This window comes from Artemia franciscana, chromosome 2 (assembly GCF_032884065.1).
Source record: "Artemia franciscana chromosome 2, ASM3288406v1, whole genome shotgun sequence".
Classification (NCBI taxonomy): Eukaryota; Metazoa; Arthropoda; class Branchiopoda; order Anostraca; family Artemiidae; genus Artemia; species Artemia franciscana.
The window spans coordinates 27065839-27087697 of NC_088864.1; the positions used below are offsets into that span (position 1 = coordinate 27065839).

The 21859-nt window shown below is 35.1% G+C and overlaps 1 protein-coding gene across 2 annotated transcripts in view; it reads right to left on the reverse strand.

Annotated features, from left to right (window-relative positions):
- LOC136039440 (cubilin-like) overlaps positions 1 to 21859 on the reverse strand; it is a 90677-nt gene that overhangs the window by 11760 nt on the left and 57058 nt on the right. For both annotated transcript variants that reach the window (XM_065723195.1, XM_065723203.1), the window contains exons 7-12: positions 20910 to 21141; positions 13738 to 13937; positions 11505 to 11730; positions 9615 to 9832; positions 8975 to 9169; positions 1020 to 1155 (exon numbers count right to left, since the gene is read on the reverse strand). In XM_065723195.1, coding sequence (XP_065579267.1) covers positions 1020 to 1155; positions 8975 to 9169; positions 9615 to 9832; positions 11505 to 11730; positions 13738 to 13937; positions 20910 to 21141 — 1207 coding nt within the window. The remainder of the gene's footprint in view (positions 1 to 1019; positions 1156 to 8974; positions 9170 to 9614; positions 9833 to 11504; positions 11731 to 13737; positions 13938 to 20909; positions 21142 to 21859) is intronic.

The window sequence follows — 21859 nt, forward strand, 5'->3', positions numbered from 1 at the left end:
GGTGACTATACTATAGAAAGCTCTAAAAATCTTTGGATTCAAAACTTTAGTCTTTAGCGAAATGCTGAGATTTTCCCCCAAATAGGTTTATCTATGCTATAATTTGTGTCTATTTTAGCTGCATATCTGTGCCATGAGAGTTGAGCCGTGATTCATATACAGTTCTTTTCCTCATAACGTCTTACCTTTACAATCAGATTTAGCTGTTTCTATGGATAACAAGGGGGGAACTGGGGAAAGGCCTTCTCATTAAAATCCTTCGCCTGTGCTGGAAAAAGCCTTTAGACATGCGAAAATGGAAAACTATTTTTAAGTCCTTAATTCTATCATGATACTGGATCATATTTACATCATATTCATAAAATTAGAAATTGCACAAGAAAGCCAGATTTAATACCAGATTTGCCTCTCACTCGATTGAACTATCTCTCTTGGCTTTTTCTACAATTAGCCATGGCTTGATGACCACAACTATTCGATTTTAATTCTATTTTAATTCATTTTACTTTTCTGAACTTCACCCTAAATATTTTATTGACGGTTCCATTAAAGATTTTTCGCTCGAATGACATGACTACTAGGTCACCCATCCAACTTGAGCATGGATTGACAAGTCGGTGAAAGTAGACAAGCTTATATCGGAAAAATTCTCCCATGAAGCAGTGAGTGTTCCGTATATAAAGGTACCACCATATAATTAGAAAATTCCTGGACCATATCCAAACGGATTGTCTTGAAATTTCGTTTTAGTGTGCTCGCTAGTCTAGACACCATATATATACTGAATTGCCACTCCATATTACAACTTCAAAGTGGTCTGTTTCTTTTATTCTAAATTTGTGCCTGTGAACAGGATGCGTGACTGTGTATTAGCCATTTCCATGTTGTCTGAAAAAGAAGAAAAGATATTCGTTTTTTTTCTTCTATGTCTAGTAACTTGAAAAACAAAAAGAGTAATTAGAAAGAAGCTTCTTGTCAAAATTAATCTAAAAGAATTGCTAGAGTGAATCAGCACTTACGCGACACGCATCTGATTTCCTTGAGATAAATGCTGCATCTGCTCCGGAGTGAGGTTTTCACCGCAGAGTTCTATTGGGGAAAGACCAGCACCAACTTTGGACCAAACTCTAACAGTAGCAACAGGACATCCTCGTTCTAGGAAAATATTTGTTTTAACCACGGTGTACATTGTAATTAAAAATGGAGGAACAATATTGGCCACCTACTAATTTGAGCTAAAGTTTACTGTTAACCAATGAGAGTTAATACCACCCGTTATGATTTACGTTTTATGCTTTTGAAAAACCAAAAGTTTGAGCTTGCAATTCCACATTGTCTTAAAGCATGTTTTGCAGAGCCAAGGATTCACAACTGTAATGAAAACATGTTAAAATGCTAAAATCTTTTAATGAGACAGTGAAAAAAAAACTGTTTAATATAAATTAATAATAAAAGTCTGAAAATTTTGATTTAAGATCCGGAATATTTTATCAACGGAAAGAAAGCCAGCCTAAGCAAAATAAGTAAACAAAACACAACATACTCAAACAAAAAAAAAAGCTAAAAAGAAAAGCAAAGAGAAAATTCACACTTAAAAATGGCGTTAAAAAAAATAGAAAATGTGAGTTCTCTTCTCGTTTTTCTTGTGCTTTTTTTTTGTAAAGCGTGTTTTGTGTTTTTTGTTTATGTGTTTTCTTAAGGTTATTTTTTCTTTTATCCCTGTTGATAAGGGCTTCTGGATGTGAAGCCGATATTTCAGACTTTTATTATTATTTTTGCATTAAAAAGTTTAGTTTTTTACTTTTTATTGGCTTATTAAAGATTTTAACCATTTTCAATATTTTCATTACAATGGTAAATGGAAAGGCAGTGTGTTCCAAGAAACTATTAAAGCCGAGGCTTTTTCAGAAATGCCACTAATCTTGTTTAGAAGACAATTGACAGCTATGAAGGTAGCCCATGTAATAGAAAAGAATTTACCACAAAAACCTTTACTTCGTAAATAAAGCAACGACCAGTGACTTTATACTTATCCGAAATAAAAGTAACGACAACCCTAAAATGGTATGGAACAAGTATTTACCGCGCTAAACCTCTAAAGGTAGGGCTACCCATTGTTGTGCAGGTGCCTACATGGAAAAGGGAAAAGCAAAGCAAAAAATCCCACTCTGATAATACGCTTAATTTCCCTTTTATGCTTTATCGTTTTTAGGTAGTCGTCACATTGTACAAAATTAAATAAATATACTACATACCATTGGGACGAACGCTGTCTTTACGCATATAAAAGACTCATATTGCTAATATAAATTTCCTGAAAGAAATTATCGGTATCTTAACAAAAAAAGTTAATATTGAAGTTATCAATATATTACTTCGAGAAGCAATCAATTACAAAAATTCACCTGCCCCAACAGTCATACTAGATTTGTGAATAATCTTTTATATTTTTATGGAACAAATCCTCCTTTAAAAAGAGTTTCAACTGTTTTGTTCTTTAAAACATCGTGGAAATACTGATGGCATGTCAATTTTATTGCTGAGACTGAGGATTTCTTCAAAAGAAGAAGAAGAAAAACAAATTTAGTGGTTGAAATTTTTTCCACAAGTCAAGAATATATCCGAGACTACAAAGTAATACATTTAAATGGTGTATGGGCTATGTTGCCCAAAAAAGTAATGGCTAAAATAACAAAACATTATCCCTTTCAATTTTATTGTTTGAATTTACCTTAATAATATCTTTCTCATTTGTAAAAAATACTTAGAACTCTTCTGACGCTAAGGGGAAAATGAGAAAAAATATCAGAAGTTGCTTTTGTCACTTTTGTTTTTAAATCGACCAGTTTCTTTTTTAAAAGATGATGCCTGTTTTACTTTATGGTAGCTATCCTTTAACATGAAAGCAACATATTAATCCACTATGAACCAAACTTTCTATCATACCTAGCGAGGGCTAAAAAAAATAAAAATAAAAGTAGACAAGTCGTAAAAACAAATACTAAAAGGAGCAAAGGATAAGAATTACAATATCTTTGAATAACAATATCGTCATGTCTTTGAATGAGAAGAAAAAAAAGAGAGGGAAATGGGCTTACTCTTTCCAAAACTTAGAAACATAAGTAATACGTAGTTCTAATAAGCGAGATATGACATGCGAAAAATACATCGCTTCACATGAGTGAGCTAATGTTCCAATTAATAAAACTGAAACTAATTCTATCCAGCTAAGTATTTTGGCTGAAAAAGGCTTTAGAGTAAAAAGTGAGAGATTGGTACGACATAAGTTACATAATTCAGTTATTCGGCATACAACTCGTTTCAAACAAAAGGAAAAGTTTCTTAAGACGTTATATAACTCTTTAGGGACCTAAATGTTTTTGACATAGGCAACGTCGTATCCAGGATTTTGTCCTGGGGGGAGGGGGGTTACAAAAAAGCTTTATAAAAGGATCAAGAATTTGTTTGTATGTATTGTGTTACGTTTTAACGAGACGGATACAAATTTCGGGGGGAGGGGATTCAAATCTCCTAAACCCCGTTCCCTGGATACGGCCATGGGCATAGGATATTTTTATTCTCTCGAGTGGTTGGGAGTTACATCCTCTGTTATAAAAAAGAATTTTTTTTTACTTTTCCTGTTAATTTTACATTCCACTGTGCAGAAAGGCTGCAGTTCTGGTCGCAGAACAGAGGAAAGCGGTGAAGAGTTTCCATCTTCCACATCAAACTGGTTCAGAAGTAACATAAAATTGCGCGATATTCGTATCATTTAAAACATAAGATTTATTTTACATGGTCCTCCCCCCGTGTGTTTGATCTTACCATGAGGAGAAGAAGTACTGGTTGTGTCCCTGTTTAGTTCCCAAGATAAACTTTGAAAATCGTCATCAATAGTAACAATTGTAGATATATTTATTTATTTTCTCTTTTTACTTCCAGTGAATTTTCTGTTTTGTTCTAGTTGTTGATTGTATGAAATTCCGTTTCTCCAAAGCAGAGATAAAATTGTTATCCACTCATCTGGGAAAATGACAGGAAATCGATTGCTAGTGAGAAAGAAAGCTTTTTGTTCCTTGAAACGACCTCTCTTTGTCTTCTCTATCCCATGATACTTTAAACCGGCATCTTTGCTGAATATACTGATCCTTGGATTTGCATTTTACTCGGCTATTCAGAGAACAAAAAGATAATTTGGTAGAAAGGGTTTTGATTCTTGGAAAACATCTTTCTTTTTTTCTATGAACTGTCGATTTCACTTGACAATAATATATACTTTACGTTTAACAAGGTAATAAATCGACCTTAAATCGTGCAGAAGGCAAATTGATTAACTTTGAGAAAGAAACGATAAGCACAATTAGGAAGTAAGCAACGTTACTGATTTAAATTTTTATGTACTATTGATTTTGCGGGAAGAACCCATGTTTTGGGAATTTGATTATGTATTTTTAAAGAAAATGTGTTAGAGCATATTCCAGTGATAACATTGCCAAAGTGGGTTCTAAATTGTAAATTTTTTGTTTATTAGCATTGGGGATTTATCCTAGGCTCTGGGGAACACCTTTATGAATACACACGGTTTTAGCTGTTATTAGTAGTCATTCAGGAATCATTTTAGACCAGATTACTTTAAGATTGGACTCGACACTTTTTTCACCAAGTCAGGATTTATTTCGTTTCCGAAAGAGTAATCATGCCGAAATATTGCTCAGTTTGGACTCACGATGTTTTCCATCGAGTTTAGACTTAAATCAGTTGCACATAGCGTTTTACTGGCAGGACTAAGGCTGTTTTTTTTTTTTTTTATACAGATTTAGAACTTGGTTTGTTTTTGCAAATTAGTTATGAAAATTCAGGAGCTTGGATTTAGTTAATTTTTGTACCATCAAAGCTTAGTTCATATTTGCACCCGGTCCGTCTGCAGTATGGACTTAGTCCTTTTTAACTACATGTTCAGGACCAAACTTGTTGTTACACTCAGTCCGGACTTTGCCTGTTTTCACAACGGGTCAGGACTTAGCTCGTTTTTTCATCGAATCATTTTTGTATTGACACCACCCGCAGCATGAACTTAGCTCTTTTTTTGTTGAGATTCAGATTTAAGCTTGTTGTTACACTCAGTTCATGCTTCGCTTACTTTCACAGCCAGTCAAAAATTTCAAAAAAGTCATTTTTCATCGAGTCCATCCACTGGCTGGATTTCGGTCATGTCTAATCCAAATTTTTGGACACTAAAATTTATCTCAGTGAATTTAACATCTAAAAGGCTCATTCAATATCCTTCAATTTAATGTCCAAAATCGGAACGTATTTCCAGTAATCATTGATAGAGCAGCTAAGTAAAAACCTGCCTTATGCAGGGAAGGATTTAGTTTAAGTTTAAAGTGACTGATTTCAATTGAGTCCATGAAAGATTATCTGTCAACTGATCCATAAGGCAACTGGGTTTTGAAGCTATTGAGCGTTTTAATTTTGTTAGGTTTTGTGAACTGCATGTTGAAAACTTAACTTGTGTTGTTTATTGGTAAAATACAAGATGACCTTGAGCCGAGACTGAGCCTCAAAAAGACATTTATTCACGGGAAATTCTTATCCACTACGTTTTGTAATGGGAAAACCAATGAAAACGAAAATGGCAGTTCAAAGCACTGCATTGCAGTTAGTAATTCCCTGGCCCTCTCCTATAATTATATTTTAGGCTGCATAATTGACAAGGGCTCTTCAAATTTTTCGAGTCCATACCCGTTTTTTGCCCTGATAAACTAAAAGACTAGCTGGCCTTTTAATATCTAAAGTGTATAAATTTCCAGAACACATCAGTCAGTGTCGCTATGTTACGAAGTTTTTTTTTTTAATTAGGCTATTTCAAGATTGTATTTATTGTATTTGATTGTATGAGTTGTATTTATGCTGACCAAATACAACAAGTTAGTTCAATTGTGAATAAAACAAAAAGGCATAAAAACAAAAAGAAACAAAAAACATATTTTATGATACATTTTCATGAAATTTCTTTAACATGAGAAAAGTTAATAACAAAGCCTGAAATAGAAAACTAGATCTACGTTGCATGGGCAACGTGAGGTGTTGTGGCATGTGGCAACCTTTGTTCGGCTTCGCCGAGTAAAGCGTTGCTAGAGCAAAACTTTGGTTTTGTTTCCTCGCTTCAATTAAACGCTGAAGTTGTTAATCTGTAAGGATCTTAAAATAAATACAAGGTACACCAACTCGCGAAAGTTGCAAACCCTCATTGCAACTAGCAAAAGTTACAAACCCCTCATCGCTGAAGATGATTGTAGCCTAAGAGCCGATTATTACTTACAAGTCCCCTACATGTCGGTCTTACCTCTGGAACCAAATTGGTCTTGCCATAAAATACGCCGGAAACAAGTAATAGGTACACCAACTAGCAAAAGTTGCGAACCTTTCATTGCCGAAGATGATTATGAGCTATCAGCCGAGTGTTGCTTAAAACTTCCCTATATGTCTCACAATGGGTTTCGGCCTATTTTTGGTTTCAGTGTGTACCGTACTACTGAAGTTGTCAACCCCTTTAAATTGTCAAACTGGTATGTCTCATGAAGGAATTTTTCCACCGAAAAGTGGATGACATATGCTTTGATCAGCTCATCAAGAGCTATCGACTGCCGTCGAAAAAAAAAATCGACGAAAAAAAAAAAATTAACTACATGTTCAGGACCAAACTTGTTGTTACACTCAATCCGGACTTTGCCTGTTTTCACAACGAGTCAGGACTTGGCTCGTTTTTTCATCGAATCATTTTTGTACTGACACCACCCGCAGCATGAACTTAGCTCTTTTTTGTTGAGATTCAGATTTAAGCTTGTTGTTACACTCAGTTCATGCTTCGCTTACTTTCACAGCCAGTCAAAAATTAAGTCATTTTTCATCGAGTCCATCCACTGGCTGGATTTCGGTCATGTCTAATCCAAATTTTTGGACACTAAAATTTATCTCAGTGAATTTAACATCTAAAAGGCTCATTCAATATCCTTCAATTTCATGTTCGAAATCGGAACGTATTTCCAGTAATCATTGATAGAGCAGCTAAGTAAAAACCTGCCTTATGCAGGGAAGGATACAGTTTAAGTTTAAGGTGACTGATTTCAATTGAATCCTTGAAAGATTATCTGTCAACTGATCCATAAGGCAACTGGGTTTTGAAGCTATTGAGCGTTTTAATTTTGTTAGGTTTTGTGAACTGCATGTTGAAAACTTAACTTGTGTTGCTTATTGCTAAAATACAAGATGACCTTGAGACGAGACTGAGCCTCAAGAAGACATTTATTCACGGGAAATTTACCCACTACCTTTTGTAGTGGGAAAACCAATGAAAACGAAAATGGCAGTTCAAAGCATTGCATTGCAGTTAGTAATTCCCAGGCCCTCACCTATAATTATATTTTAGGCTGCATAATTGACAAGGGCTCTTCAAATTTTTCGAGTCCATACCCGTTTTTTGCCCTGATAAACTAAAAGACTAGCTGGCCTTTTAATATCTAAAGTGTATAAATTTCCAGAACACATCAGTCAGTGTCGCTATGTTACGAAGTTTTTTTTTTTAATTAGGCTATTTCAAGATTGTATTTATTGTATTTGATTGTATGAGTTGTATTTATGCTGACCAAATACAACAAGTTAGTTCAATTGTGAATAAAACAAAAAGGCATAAAGAAAACAAAAAGAAACAAAAACATATTTTATGATACATTTTCATGAAATTTCTTTAACATGAGAAAAGTTAATAACAAAGCCTGAAATAGAAAACTAGATCTACGTTGCATGGGCAACGTGAGGTGTTGTGGCATGTGGCAACCTTTGTTCGGCTTCGCCGAGTAAAGCGTTGCTAGAGCAAAACTTTGGTTTTGTTTCCTCGCTTCAATTAAACGCTGAAGTTGTTAATCTGTAAGGATCTTAAAATAAATACAAGGTACACCAACTCGCGAAAGTTGCAAACCCTCATTGCAACTAGCAAAAGTTACAAACCCCTCATCGCTGAAGATGATTGTAGCCTAAGAGCCAATTATTACTTACAAGTCCCCTACATGTCTTACCTCTGGAACCAAATTGGTCTTGCCATCAAATACGCCGGAAACAACTAATAGGTACACCAACTAGCAAAAGTTGCGAACCTTTCATTGCCGAAGATGATTATGAGCTATCAGCCGAGTGTTGCTTAAAACATCCCTATATGTCTCACAATGGGTTTCGGCCTATTTTTGGTTTCAGTGTGTACCGTACTACTGAAGTTGTCAACCCCTTTAAATTGTCAAACTGGTATATCTCATGAAGGAATTTTTCCACCGAAAAGTGGATGACATATACTTTGATCAGCTCATCAAGAGCTATCGACTGCCGTCGAAAAAAAAAATCTATCTGTCTTAGTTCAAAAGTTAGTTCAAAAGTTTCTAACGTCATTACTTAGAAAGGAGCGAAGAATAAACTCTAATTTCCTTAGCAATGAGAGAACTTTTAAAGTTTAAGAGCCACATCTGATATCATTTCTCTACCGCAACCCCAAGCGCGAAAAACCGAATGACAAAATCAGCTAAAATCACCAACAGAAATGGAGTTCTACGAAGCTTTCCAAAATGCAAAGTCATATTCATAAATCCGGCCCAAGGTCCACACTTTCCATTAAAACCGCAGAGGTTAGACCCTTACTACTTTCTAGGAACAAGCTGAAATCGTTGTGCTGGAAAAAAAAAACACGACAAAACCAAAGTGTTGATACTACAAATAACAAAAGCCATATGATGAAGGCATTTACATTCTTATTCTTATTCTATTTATTCTTTTTTTTTATTTTGATTGCTTAAGATCTTCACACTTCCACAAAACTGACCAGCAATGTTGTGGTTTCGTGGAAATATCCTTTCTGATTGAAATTACTAACAACCATTCTGATTTATCTAAAAAATTAGCAGTAAAATGTTGATTATAAAAATACCTGTAGGTGTCCCTTCAATGCCAAAATTGGTAAAGAAGAGTAGAATCCTGTATCCTGGTCTTGCCGTAAGAAGCCAGTAACAAGTTTTTGCCCCAATAACTTTTTTACCACCGTCATAATGAGCAGGATATTTTGCACTTGCTATGACTCCACTATTAGCTCCAAGTCTAGATGCGACCAAGTGTTGACCACATTCTAAAACGAAATACTGTATAATATATAATATACTATATAATATACGAGATACTATATAATATATATATATATATAATATATGTATATTATATATATATATATATATATATATATATATATATATATATATATATATATATATATATATATATATATATATATATATATATATATATATATATATATATATATATATATATATTGTCTTCATATAATCTGTTCATTACCTTGTTAAAGAAAAAAGAAAAAGTAATGATTTTGAATAATAAAAATATACCATTGTAGCAATTTTACAATAAGCATGATGTTTAAGGATGGAGCTGGTTATGATTTCATTCCCTTCCGAGTTTTTGAAGTTTGATTTAGGTTTTTTAATATCCTGCTAATGAGAAGACCAGAAAAACAGACTTTTTACAAATAAAACCGAAAATAAAGAAATTTTTACCTTCAAAAAGGGGCTTTTCTCTTTCGAAGAAATAACGTGCCTTGAAGCCACTAGATACGCCCCAAGCATCCGTCCTAAAAACGACCTTAAGGCCTGAAGCCCCTAACGATGATTCCATTGGACCAGGGGAAGTTTCGTTGCAGTAACGTCCAAATAGCCTTGAACTGCCATTTCGAAATATGTTGTGAATTTCTACCCAGTCCTCTTTGCAAAGATCTCTGCAAATGAACTGATAGTTAGGGGTGATCAAACAATAGAACTTTTGTTTATGTCTGTCATTTCTTCTATACGAGTAAATATAGTTAAAAAGAAAAAAGAGTGCGTAAAGTTTCAAATTCTGTTTCTTTGAAGGTTGGAAATTTAGAAAAAAGTTCAATTTTAATTTTGATTTAGGAAAAGAATATCTAGAATGATAATAAATTTTACAATAAGTTAACTAAAATAAATTTAGAATAATTTGATTTAGAAAAAGCCCAATATATTAAATAGAAGAAGTGTCGCTCTTCAAAGTTTATAATCAAGACGACCGCTCTTCAATGAAAACCGATACTTTTGGGAACCAAAAAAGTACCTTGGAAACTTAAACATAGCCTCAGTCCTTGGGGTATAAGGTACAGCTATACAATAATACAGCTAGATACTTGATCCGAGTCTAATATTTAAGACCATATGTACCGAATCAAAAGAGAGTTTAACCTATGCCTAAATAAGCCTAGGGACCACACTGGCTAACCATGCTATAACACAAAAATTTAGGACAACGAAGGAAAACGAGGTAATTTACAGCCAAAAAGGAAGAAAAAGCCGGAAATTTCGGACAATATCACCGCTGAGCCTTCGGTGTAAAAAGAAAGAAGAAAAAGTAGATAAAAATCCAGGGAATAATATAGCTTAAATACATAAACGTTAAAAAAAATAATAATAGATAATAAGCCCTTTTTGATGTAACGGTCAAAAGAATCAGTTGAATTTTTCTTGTTTTTTACCGATTGAGAATTATCAAGCTTTTCTTCGTCGCCCACAGTTTTTACGCTTCGAACCTACCCATTAAAAGACCTTTTAAAGTGCTAAGTGGGTTATACGTTTTACATGTATTATTATTGCACAAAAAGTAGACAAAAGTACACAGGATGAAATAAAAAGACAAAACTGAAAATACACAAAATAAAAGGAAAGAAGGCATTCCCAAAATAACAATTGAATTTTTCATCTTTTTTTTATTGGCTGTGAACCGCGGCACACTTTTTACTAAGCTGTAACTATTGCTGCATCCGCAAAAAGATGACTCAACAATAAAATCTTCCAAAAATTTAAAGCTGTTTCCCGTGGTCTTGAAAAAATTTCGACAAGTTTAAGAAAAAAGTTTAATTTGATCCCCTTTATATTATCCAGGAGAGCTACATTAAATTACAGGTTTTCTTGAGCATGATGAACTGTTCCCTTGATTCACTGTATTGTTTGTGAGCAAGAAGTTATTGGTATAAAATTGAGTTATAATTTGAATTTATAGCAACAGGACTGTAGTCACTGGCAATACAATGAATCAAGGCAACAACTTATTAAACTTAAGATGAGCTATACTTTCACATAGCTTTCTCAAAACAATGCATTCATCTTGAATAAGCAATTCATCTTCTCATAAAAATTTCACTTACACTTGATCACATATCTCCATAGTTATTGAAACATTGCTCAAAAACATTTTCAAATAAATGTTTTTAATATTAAACGCAGTGTTTCAATAATTTCAATTAGGAGAGACCAGTCGTTTTTTAATTATTTTATTTTAACAGGATTATTAAGATTACCAGCTGACTGATTTTGTTTTTGCACTTCCAATTTAATCATTGGTTCTGCATTGATAGAAAATTTAAACGAGGAAAGTCTTACCCATATTTTAGACCTTCCGATTGCAGTGTTGTTCTCAATTTGAAATTGTCAAACACAAGTCGTACTTGTTCACCATATTCAGCTATCATAGTATAGACACAAGTTGTATTCGAGGGGTAATTGGCCGGATGTCGTGGTGAATTGAATTCTCCTTGCTTCACACTGGAACTTAGGTAAGTGAAGCGACATGAGCCATCAGGAGCAGGGGTTCCAGGTATTTGATATTCTATTTCACAAAAGAACTCTCTTTAACATACTTATTGACAAGAAATCTTTTGACCTGACATTGTGACCGTAAGAGAATTTTCGAGTATGTTCACACACAGGACACCATACGCTTGCCTGGTCTCCAGCCTAAATTTATCATTTAAGTACCATGTCAACCCTATCAGAAAAATACTATCGCATAATTTAGAGACTATTCGTAAATTAAAGCATATTTTTCCTTCGCATATTTTACGGATAGTCTCTGATACATCCGGACGGATTTTTAAAACTTTCCCCTTTCCCTTTGATGCTCCGCCTAATACTTGTACTGCAGAATAACGCCACCAAATTGTTTTGTGGAAGCCGGTACTCACCGGTAATTGTTTGCTCTTGTGTTTACTATAATTTTATTTCTTTTTTCTTTTGTTTATGCTCCGTCTTCTTGTTTTTATATGACGGGCTCGCAAATAAATAATAATAATATAATGACTGCAGCTGCATTGAGTAATTTTTATACGCTACCTTTTATGTATGAGTACTGTAATGGATACCTTTCAGATCCCTGTACGAAATATAGGAGTATTTCGTTAAAAATCTAAAAGATTCCTCGCCTAGTTTCAAGTAGAGCTGCTTTTTCAGTCATATATAGTGGGTCTCAGCTTTGAAATTAGCTTAGCCCAAGTGTTAAGGAATTGCACACTGGTTAATTTAAATCTGAGCTACATACGGGGCTGCTCGGTTGCACCTTCAAAGCAGATTGAGATTGAATCAGAATGAGATTAATTATAATGTGCTTTTTTGTTTATTTATTGAATTGTTTGTAATAGTTACGAATATTTTCGCTTCGGGATCGTGATATTATGTAGTTTTTATTCCGTGTGAATTATTAATGTAAATATATCTCCGTACACGGTTTCATCCTCCAGCACCTTATACCTTTTATTTCTTATTATTATTTTCTTGTTTGTTGCAAACCCTCGCAAGCAGGCTTTTGCTGTCTACCGATTGATATTGTCTGTGATGTTCTGTAATTAAATTATTGTTAATACTACTACTAAGACGAAAATTTCACCGCTACAAAAGACAGAATAGTTTGGCGTGTGCCTGGAATTATAGGATACAAAATTCTGGTTACTGTTTCAGCTCAGTTAACGGTACAAACAATTGACAGTAGTATGGTTCAGGGCTAGGGTAAGATTCAGTATTCTACCCGCTCCTCTTGAAAAGTAACAAAAAGATTAGGTCATGGATATGGAATCACGGGCTAAAACAAAAGAAGAATGATGGCAGATATTGCCGCAACAAATTTCTTTTATTGACAAAATGGTGTTTTAAATAACTTCAATATTATTTTAGCACTTAATTACTTCTTGCGAGGAAAAGAGAAACAGACAACATTTGGAAAACACATTTTTTTTTTCATGACTGAAAATTTATTCGTATTTTTATTGAGAATGGAGTTATCCATTAGAAATATTTTGTAGAAGAAAATTTACAAGTCTTGAAAGCTTTTGAATTAAAAGATTAAGTTCAAAATCAGAGAAGAATGTTTTGATTTCCATTGCGTTAATTTATATTTACAGTTGAATATGCAATGTAGTGAGTGGGCGCTCTTTTATGCCCATAGCACTTCACCTACTGGGCGAGAGAGAGAGAGAGAGAGAGAGAGAGAGAGAGAGAGAGAGAGAGAGAGAGAGAGAGAGAGAGAGAGAGAGAGAGAGAGAGAGAGAGAGAGAGAGAGAGAGAGAGAGAGAGAGAAATCTCGTTTGATGATTAACATACTGATCTATTAAACACATTCTACAATTCGGCATAAGCCATTTATATAGATATTTTTCTATTTAGGACAGCGTAAGCTTCACTCATTGAATAGGCGGTTGGTTAGAAGCAAAAAAATGCCTTATGTTATTTTTAGATTTTCTAAAAAAAGGCACAGAATAGAACTTGTGTTTTTAGTTCCAGTTCCCGTTTGGCTAAGTGCTGTGTTTTTAGTTCCAGTTTTGCTAAGTGCCATATAAGAATTTACCTGTCGAAAATGAATATTTCGCCTTAAATCCAGATCCTTGAGAAGGACCACTGGCAAATATAACTACGAGACGAGGACCATCTGAAGATGTTGTTTCTGGCAATTCTTTCCCACAAAATTCGTAATCGCCTTTATCATACGCTTGTGTCGCTTCTTGTCCCTTCAAAAATAGGCGGACGAACCCACCTTCCTCACTGCAGCTAAAAAAAAATTCATAGAATTAAGTACAATCCCCAATTTAGGATTAAGCAGAAAAGTATATCGTTAAGTTTGATATAAAGTTACATCAAAAACGAATCCGAAAGACTTCAGAAGGATGGCCTTCGTCAACATTATTAATGTTTAATATATTTTTCAATTAATAATAAACAACATCAGTTGGAGATAAATTAAGTTGCAGATTACCTAGTGTACAACTGTGTGTTTTCTGATGAATATTAGATTTATAGTCGCTAACACTAATTTGGGGAAGAAATGGGCAAATTCTCTACTGCAGTGTAACACAAGTTTCTATTGTATCTCCTCATCTCCTAATTATCCCCATTTTCCACTCTAAAATTAGGAATTCGATTAAATTTATTAACTGTACGTCAAATCTACGTTAACTGTATTCTCAGTACTGCAGATAATCAGGAATAAGATATAAACAAATAAATAAACAAGTTTATTAGTATAAAGCCAAAAAAACATACAACGCAACATTTGATAGTACAGAACTAATACAACAACACTAATATTAGTTCTTCCCCCCTCCAAAAAAAGCAGACAAAATTTGAATTACTGCCCTTTCTATATCACTTCATACCATGTTTACGAACCTGAACAATAGTCCTTTTCAAGTGGTCTGTAGTATCCTGGGAATCAAGGGTATCACCCTAAAAAATATTACTTTTTAAATGAGAAAGCTTCTGGCACTAAGCTAGAATTTGTTCCTTGTTCTCAAATTCCAAATTACACCATGGCTAAAAATTAATCCTGACCTGAGAACAGGCTTTTCATTTCAAATACCCTTTTTTATTTTTTACAGGTAGACACTACAATCGATTGCGAAACCACGTCTCTAACCTTCTTACTTGCCGAATCCAAATCTGTATTCCCTTGTCTTTCATGATACTCCTAAGCCGATCCATTAGCCATTCACTCTTCTCTGGCGGCCCTTGCCCCTCATTTTAAATATAAGATGTGCTCCTCCATCAGATAAGGCCTTTATTTGATCGGGCAACGGGATTTTTCGTTTCGTCTGTAGTTCTCCAAAGAAGCTGCAGGTGTTAACTTGTGCCCCGGGAGGTTTGCCACATTGAGCCAGTACAGTATCATCTGAATGAATCTCCTTGATTTAAGTGAATATAATAAACGGTCGCCTTTCATAGGACGCCTTTCATATGGACGACCATAAACGGTCGTCCATATATGTCGTAATATGGACACCGATTAATATTTAATTGTTGCAGCAGGAGTAGGATATATTATAAAATGTCTTTATATTTGTTCTCAAATATATTAATAAAAATTATCACGTGCCTCTTGGAATTTGTGTTACTGAAATGGTTGTATATACAGTATTAGTTTCTCTAAGATTTCCACAAATTTCCATTTTCCCCAAATTTCAGCTAAAATCCCAAGGTATTAGAATTTAGCTCCCAAACTGCACAGTAAAACTGAAGTGTCTTCTTTAGTACCCTGGTCGAGCCCTTTGGATCTGTAGTGGGGACAGCAAATGGCTAATTTTGGTACCCAAGAAATTAAAAGGTGCGCAAAAACTAGGATACCATATGCCAATTTCACTAATCAGAAAACTCATTAGGGTAAGGTGGGTAGCATGATAGGGTATCCATATAGCATCAGTGATCCTTACTCGCTGAAACCGTTACGTTAGAAAAACAGAAGTTATTTGAGAAGGAACAAGGGAACGAGTCTTTCTGACGTATTATTTCGATATTCTGTCCCCATTCCGAGTCTTAAAGACGTAAAGTCATAAGAAATTCCAAATTTAATTTACTAAAAAATATCGAGGGCTTCTTAACTTCGCGTACTGGGTACCGAAGGCCCGATTTTGCGAGAACCGCAAAAATCACCTTAAAAATATTTGGTTTTTACTGTTTTTGTCAAGTAATCCCCTTGTACATTTAAGCACATACAGGCACATACAGGTCACATACTCTAAGATTTCCACAAATTTCCATTTTCCCCAAATTTCAGCTAAAATCCCAAGGTATTAGAATTTAGCTCCCAAACTGCACAGTAAAACTGAAGTGTCTTCTTTAGTACCCTGGTCGAGCCCTTTGGATCTGTAGTGGGGACAGCAAATGGCTAATTTTGGTACCCAAGAAATTAAAAGGTGCGCAAAAACTAGGATACCATATGCCAATTTCACTAATCAAAAAACTCATTAGGGTAAGGTGGGTAGCATGATAGGGCATCCATATAGCATCAGTGATCCTTACTCGCAGAAACCGTTACGTTAGAAAAACAGAAGTTATTTGAGAAGGAACAAGGGAACGAGTCTTTCTGACGTATTATTTCGATATTCTGTCCCCATTCCGAGTCTTAAAGACGTAAAGTCATAAGAAATTCCAAATTTAATTTACTAAAAAATATCGAGGGCTTCTTAACTTCGCGTACTGGGTACCGAAGGCCCGATTTTGCGAGAACCGCAAAAATCACCTTAAAAATATTTGGTTTTTACTGTTTTTGTCAAGTAATCCCCTTGTACATTTAAGCACATACAGGTTTTATTCGTATTTTTGGACACAGTCTTCTTAATTAATTCCTGTTCCCTCCCAAATAGAAGAAGCTGTTGAACAGCTTGTCAAATCAGTGAACCTTCATAACAGCTGGTAATACTAGAATGGCCAAGTATCACAGGGAGTCCAGGAAAGTGCCTCGGAGCGATGATATAAATGAACAATCGTTTTTGCTCATATATTCTTCCTGGGTGAGCTCGTAATAGCTTGGCATATTGACGATCGCCTTATTGTCAGACCCCTTTCCTAATCAATTTATACGAATAGAGAGAAACTAATCGATTATTTCAAGTCAGACAACACCCAGAAGATAAATGGTTGGACATGAGCCAGTTTATCATTTATGGAGATTCTTAATTTGTTACATTACATAAGAAGGTTCGATAATCACATGCTACTAGTCGGTCATGAGAAACTGTTTGCAGAATATGATGGCGAGCCAATCAAATCCCCTATCACAGTCAGTCAGGCACAAACCGTTGGTAAGGCTTTGACATCAAATGGGATGGGATAGACCCATGAATGTTGCATAATAAAAAGTGCACTTTTTTTGCGACCGACTAGAAGTCGGGTGTTTCCACTACAATACGTGAGCAGGTAAATAGCCACCGAATATCTAATTAGATTAGTATCAGTCAATGGTGGTGATAGAGAGGTAGACATGAATAACTAGTTTTGCCTGATTTAAAAGTCTAGTGAAAACATTGCTGGTAGGATGAAACAAAATACACAAGGAACTTCTTAAAATTACGCTGTCTGTAGCATAAAAAAAAATTTGGACCACATGTATACAAAGGAAAAAATACCAGTAGCGATATCGCAGTGAGAAAACCTGTCCTTTTGTCAGGGGACGAGAGAAAATATTTTTTCCCCATCCCGCAAAACAAATACCCCGAAAGCATCGTTCTCTCAAAAGCCCTCCCCTGCTAAAAGTACTTTTCCGGAAAGCTTCAAAACATAAAAGTGAACTTCTTGATACAGGGGGAGGATATTTTATGCTTTTGCTATCTATAGTCACTTGACTTATTAACCTTTTCAACAGTATGCTAAACCGTGTAAATTGACATAGACAGATCTTGCCCTATCACCATTGGAGCGTTTTGAGGGTGACCTTGCTTATTTCATCTTTGATGACAATACACCTCATGATTGAAAACTTATGTCATCTCAAATGGACTTCTATCAAGTTGACAGACAAACATTTTGTGGAATTAAACCTATAAATGTAAACCTGTAACCCTGTAATGTTTTAGCGAAAGAGGTGTAACTACATCAAGACCAGCTCTCACCAAAAACAATGGACGGATAAAATAGTAACGCACATTACAGATTTATTTCCAGAGTCATTCCATGAAATAAATAAAAGGTTATGAAACTATTCAAACAGAGAAGATCAGTGTTCAAAGTAACAGCACAATCAATCAAATTGCAGCTCGGTGTAGTAATCACAGTCTTATTGATTTGGCAGGGGATTTTGTAACTAACCGTAAGAAGACTCTTTTTATTGATATTCATCATTCAAATTATTTATTACCTTCAAACTTCCCTAAAACATTTATTAGCTAAAAATGAATCTTAAAAAGGATAAAGCAGCGTCAAGCATGTAGCAGAACATCTGAGAAAGACAAAAAGTTCCATTAAGTTTAAATAGGAAACGCTAGTGTAAAAGACACTGATTGGCACCGTCGGTTTGGATTATGACGTCCAGTGTCGTTCCTTTACTGCTTTTTTATTACTTTGATTTCTTCATAAGGATTGTCGTTACTAAAGTAGCACCGCAAAATGAATTATTAGTAGATAGAGGCGGAGGAAACTTACAATAAGCGTTAATTTGCCAATTGTGCGAAACATTAAGGGATTTGTCGGCACACAACCCCAATCACAGTTGAGGAAACTCTAAAGCGTGTCTACGATAATCAGAGGCAACGCTACAGCGCTGACTACAGTCAAGGCCGTTTGACTTCAATGTTTTATAATTTTTTTTTCCCAAGAGGCACTTCATATGGAAGGGATTGTCATATAAACTTCGAGGTAACTCATTCGATTGGAATTCGGAAGTAATAATGCCCTTTTTAAGAATCAAAAGTGATCGGAGGGAAACTAGCCCCCTCACACCCTCTTTCCCCAAATGCATTCGATCAAAATTTTGAGACAGCCATTTTGTTCAAAATAGTCCACAGGTCAAAGAACCATGCCTAAAGAGTTGGCAAAAACAACTTAGCCCCCCTACACCTTTTTTCCCTAAATGCTTCTAATCAAGATTTTGAGATGGCCATTTTGTTAAAGATAGTCCGAATGTCAAATAACTATGGCTCCGGTTTTGATATTCCTTACAGCCTTTGGGGTGAGAGTTCTCTAGGCAAGCGCCATAAACGATGCCAGTTGCCCAGTGTTAAAATATAAGGTTTTTGTGGAAGAGTCTGTCATATAAACTTTGGAGGAGGCGGGCTTATTCGATTGGATATCGGAAGGTCTAGTTTTTTTTTTAGAGTCCAAGGCGATCAAAAGGATGCTATACCCCCCACCCCCTATCACGCCCTTTTTCCTTAAATGCATCTGATAAAAAATTTTGAGACAGTCATTTCGTTATAAGTATATATTATAAATAATCAAACAAGTATTTATAAGTATACATTATAAATAGTCAAACAAGTATAAATTGTTTCAACTATACCCCACATCCCCCTGGGCAAGGGCTGTATCTTGTGCAAGTTCTCCATTGTTAGCATGTAAATTTCTTACGGAACGGGTGATCGTATAAACTACGGAAGAGGGTCACTCATATGGAAATCGAAAATTTTAGTCCCTTTTTAAGAGTCCAAAGTGGTCAAAGGGTAACCAGCCTTCCCACTCTTGCCCTTTTACCCAAATGCATCGGTTCAAAATTTTGAGATGACTATTTTGTTCAAAATGGTCCAAAGGCCAACTAACTATGCTTACAGGGTTGAACCCCCTCCCCTGGAAAAAGTGCTGAAAGTTAAGCAAGCTGCTCTTTGTTAGCATATAAGGTTTTTATGGAAAGGGTGGTCGTATAAACTTTGATTGGAAATCGACTTTCCCTCCCCCACATGCATTAGACAAAAATTTGGAAATAACTATCCTGTTCAAAATTGTTCAAAGGTCAAATAGTTATGCCTCCAGGATTGACACACCTCCCTCAGCTTCCGGATAGGGGCTATACGTTATGCAATCTGTCCGTTGTTAACACATAAGGATTTCTATTGGAAAAGAGGGAGTTTTGATCCTGGTTCTTCAAAAAGGCTTAGGGTATTAAGATGAAACTTTAAGACAATGTTGAGAGGGATGCCAAAAATAATCAAAAACATTCTATGTACTTACTGGTTGTTAAAAGGGAATATCACAATATCTAAAGACCGACTGATGATATTAAGTTGAATGTTTCAAGGTATGTTTCAAAGAGGTTGAAGAGAGACTTTAGGTTAACTAGCCCCCTTCATTTATTTAATTTATTCTTAATAGTAATTTCTGGTCGTTTTGAGTTTGAATTATTATAGGAATTCATTTCTGATGGTCTTAAGCTTAACATGGCTCTTTACTTTTTCTGAAAAACGTCTCCTTCAGAATTTTTCAAAAAAATGAATATTAGAGAAGTGGGTAGCACAAGGTTACCTAGTACATTTGCCAACATGATGTAGGTCCAACCGAGCACGGTAAAATACAATCTACAGAATCAACCATCAAAGCTAGCTCCTTCTATCGCTTTTTGACATTTAATTTGGATCAGCTATTGTACTATACCCCAAAATTACATTTTGGTATCTTTGATGGCTTTGTCCTCAAAAACTCAGTGCGTGACTGACTATCGTCACATCATCAAGTGAAATTTCAAGATAGGTGAATACGAAAAACCAGCTGACATTTATATTATTATATCTACCACATCACAACAGTTATGACAATGCTACTTTAAAAATTCATGTCAGTCCATACAGATATAGAAGTTCAATGTTGTCCCCTTAGGAGCAACCTACTAAAGAACAAACTCTAGCGCATAGTAACAAAAAGTAAACAATAAAAGATAATACGTATTCACAATAAATTTAATTAAAAAAAAAATATGCTTTAGGTCATTTTTGACAGTTCAATTCAATCCTCTTTTAATTCTCATTGGAATAAAAATAGGAATTTTGCGAGAATCTTAGAGAAAATAGATGAGAGGCAAATCATAATTATTTACTAGTTTATGTAAAACCAATTTTTTAAGGCATTTTGCATCGTATCTTACTCCTAGTTATGGGGATAGTGGTGACAGGGCTACGGACCATTGTGTACTAAATATTGTACCATTAAGGATTTAAACTGAGGATTTAAAATCCCCTATAATTTGGTACCTATAAATGGAGCGCTGTTGATATCTACACCTGTTTCTCACTGACCCCTGACATAACGAATTAGGTTCATACTAACTTTTCATCTTGAATGATATTTGGAACGTCAAATTTTTCAAATTCAAGTTTTACTCTTTCATAATGTTGCATGTCCTGTAGTCCATATATGAAGTAGCGGCACACGGTTCTAGGAACATAAGGAAATGGATAATTTGGACTGTAGATTATTCCGCTCGATTCCTTCCTGCTCAAGATTTTTTGGTCACATTCAGTTCCACGAATGTGCTGCCCATCATTTCGGCTGATAAAATCTGAAATTAAAACTAAGTATTAAACCAAAGAAAATTGACGCGATAATAGCTTTTGTTGCTTGAGCAAATTTTATAGGAGTGATCCATAAGTTATCGACCGATATCTTTATTGTCGGTATTTAGCAAAATTTTTGAAAAGCCATGCTTTTCCATCAACTTTCCTTTTTAGAAGTCAAGGATTTTTTCCCCATGATTTTCAGTCTGGCTTCCAAGAAAAGTACTCAGCTGAGTATGCTTGTCCTACTCTTTAAAATTTCCATCATTCGGCTTTTGATTCAGGTCCGATTCCTATATTTTTGGACGTCCTTAAAGATTCCGATTTATTGATCTATCAAATTACTCTCTAAACTATATTGTTACGGTATAAACGGAATTCTGGTGCTTGGTTTGCTTTCTATTTGTCTGGAAAGGGTATTTCCGTGGACCCTCTTTGTCGTTCACCGTCTTGGATTGAATTTGTTTTGTTGCCTGGGGCCCACCAGGCCCATTCCTGGGACCAATTTTATTATTAGTTTATATTGATGTTTTTATTTTTACCGTCATAAGTGAGAAACAGACAATTTGCTGTCGTCGATGTTATACTGAGACTTTCCATGTCCGCAAATTTAGATCTCCGCAATCTGAAGATGGCATTCTAGTTGTTATTGCTGATGACAGTACTTATTGGCTCCGGTTTTCTGGTATTTTGACTGATGAGAATCTCTCCTTCAGACAAAAA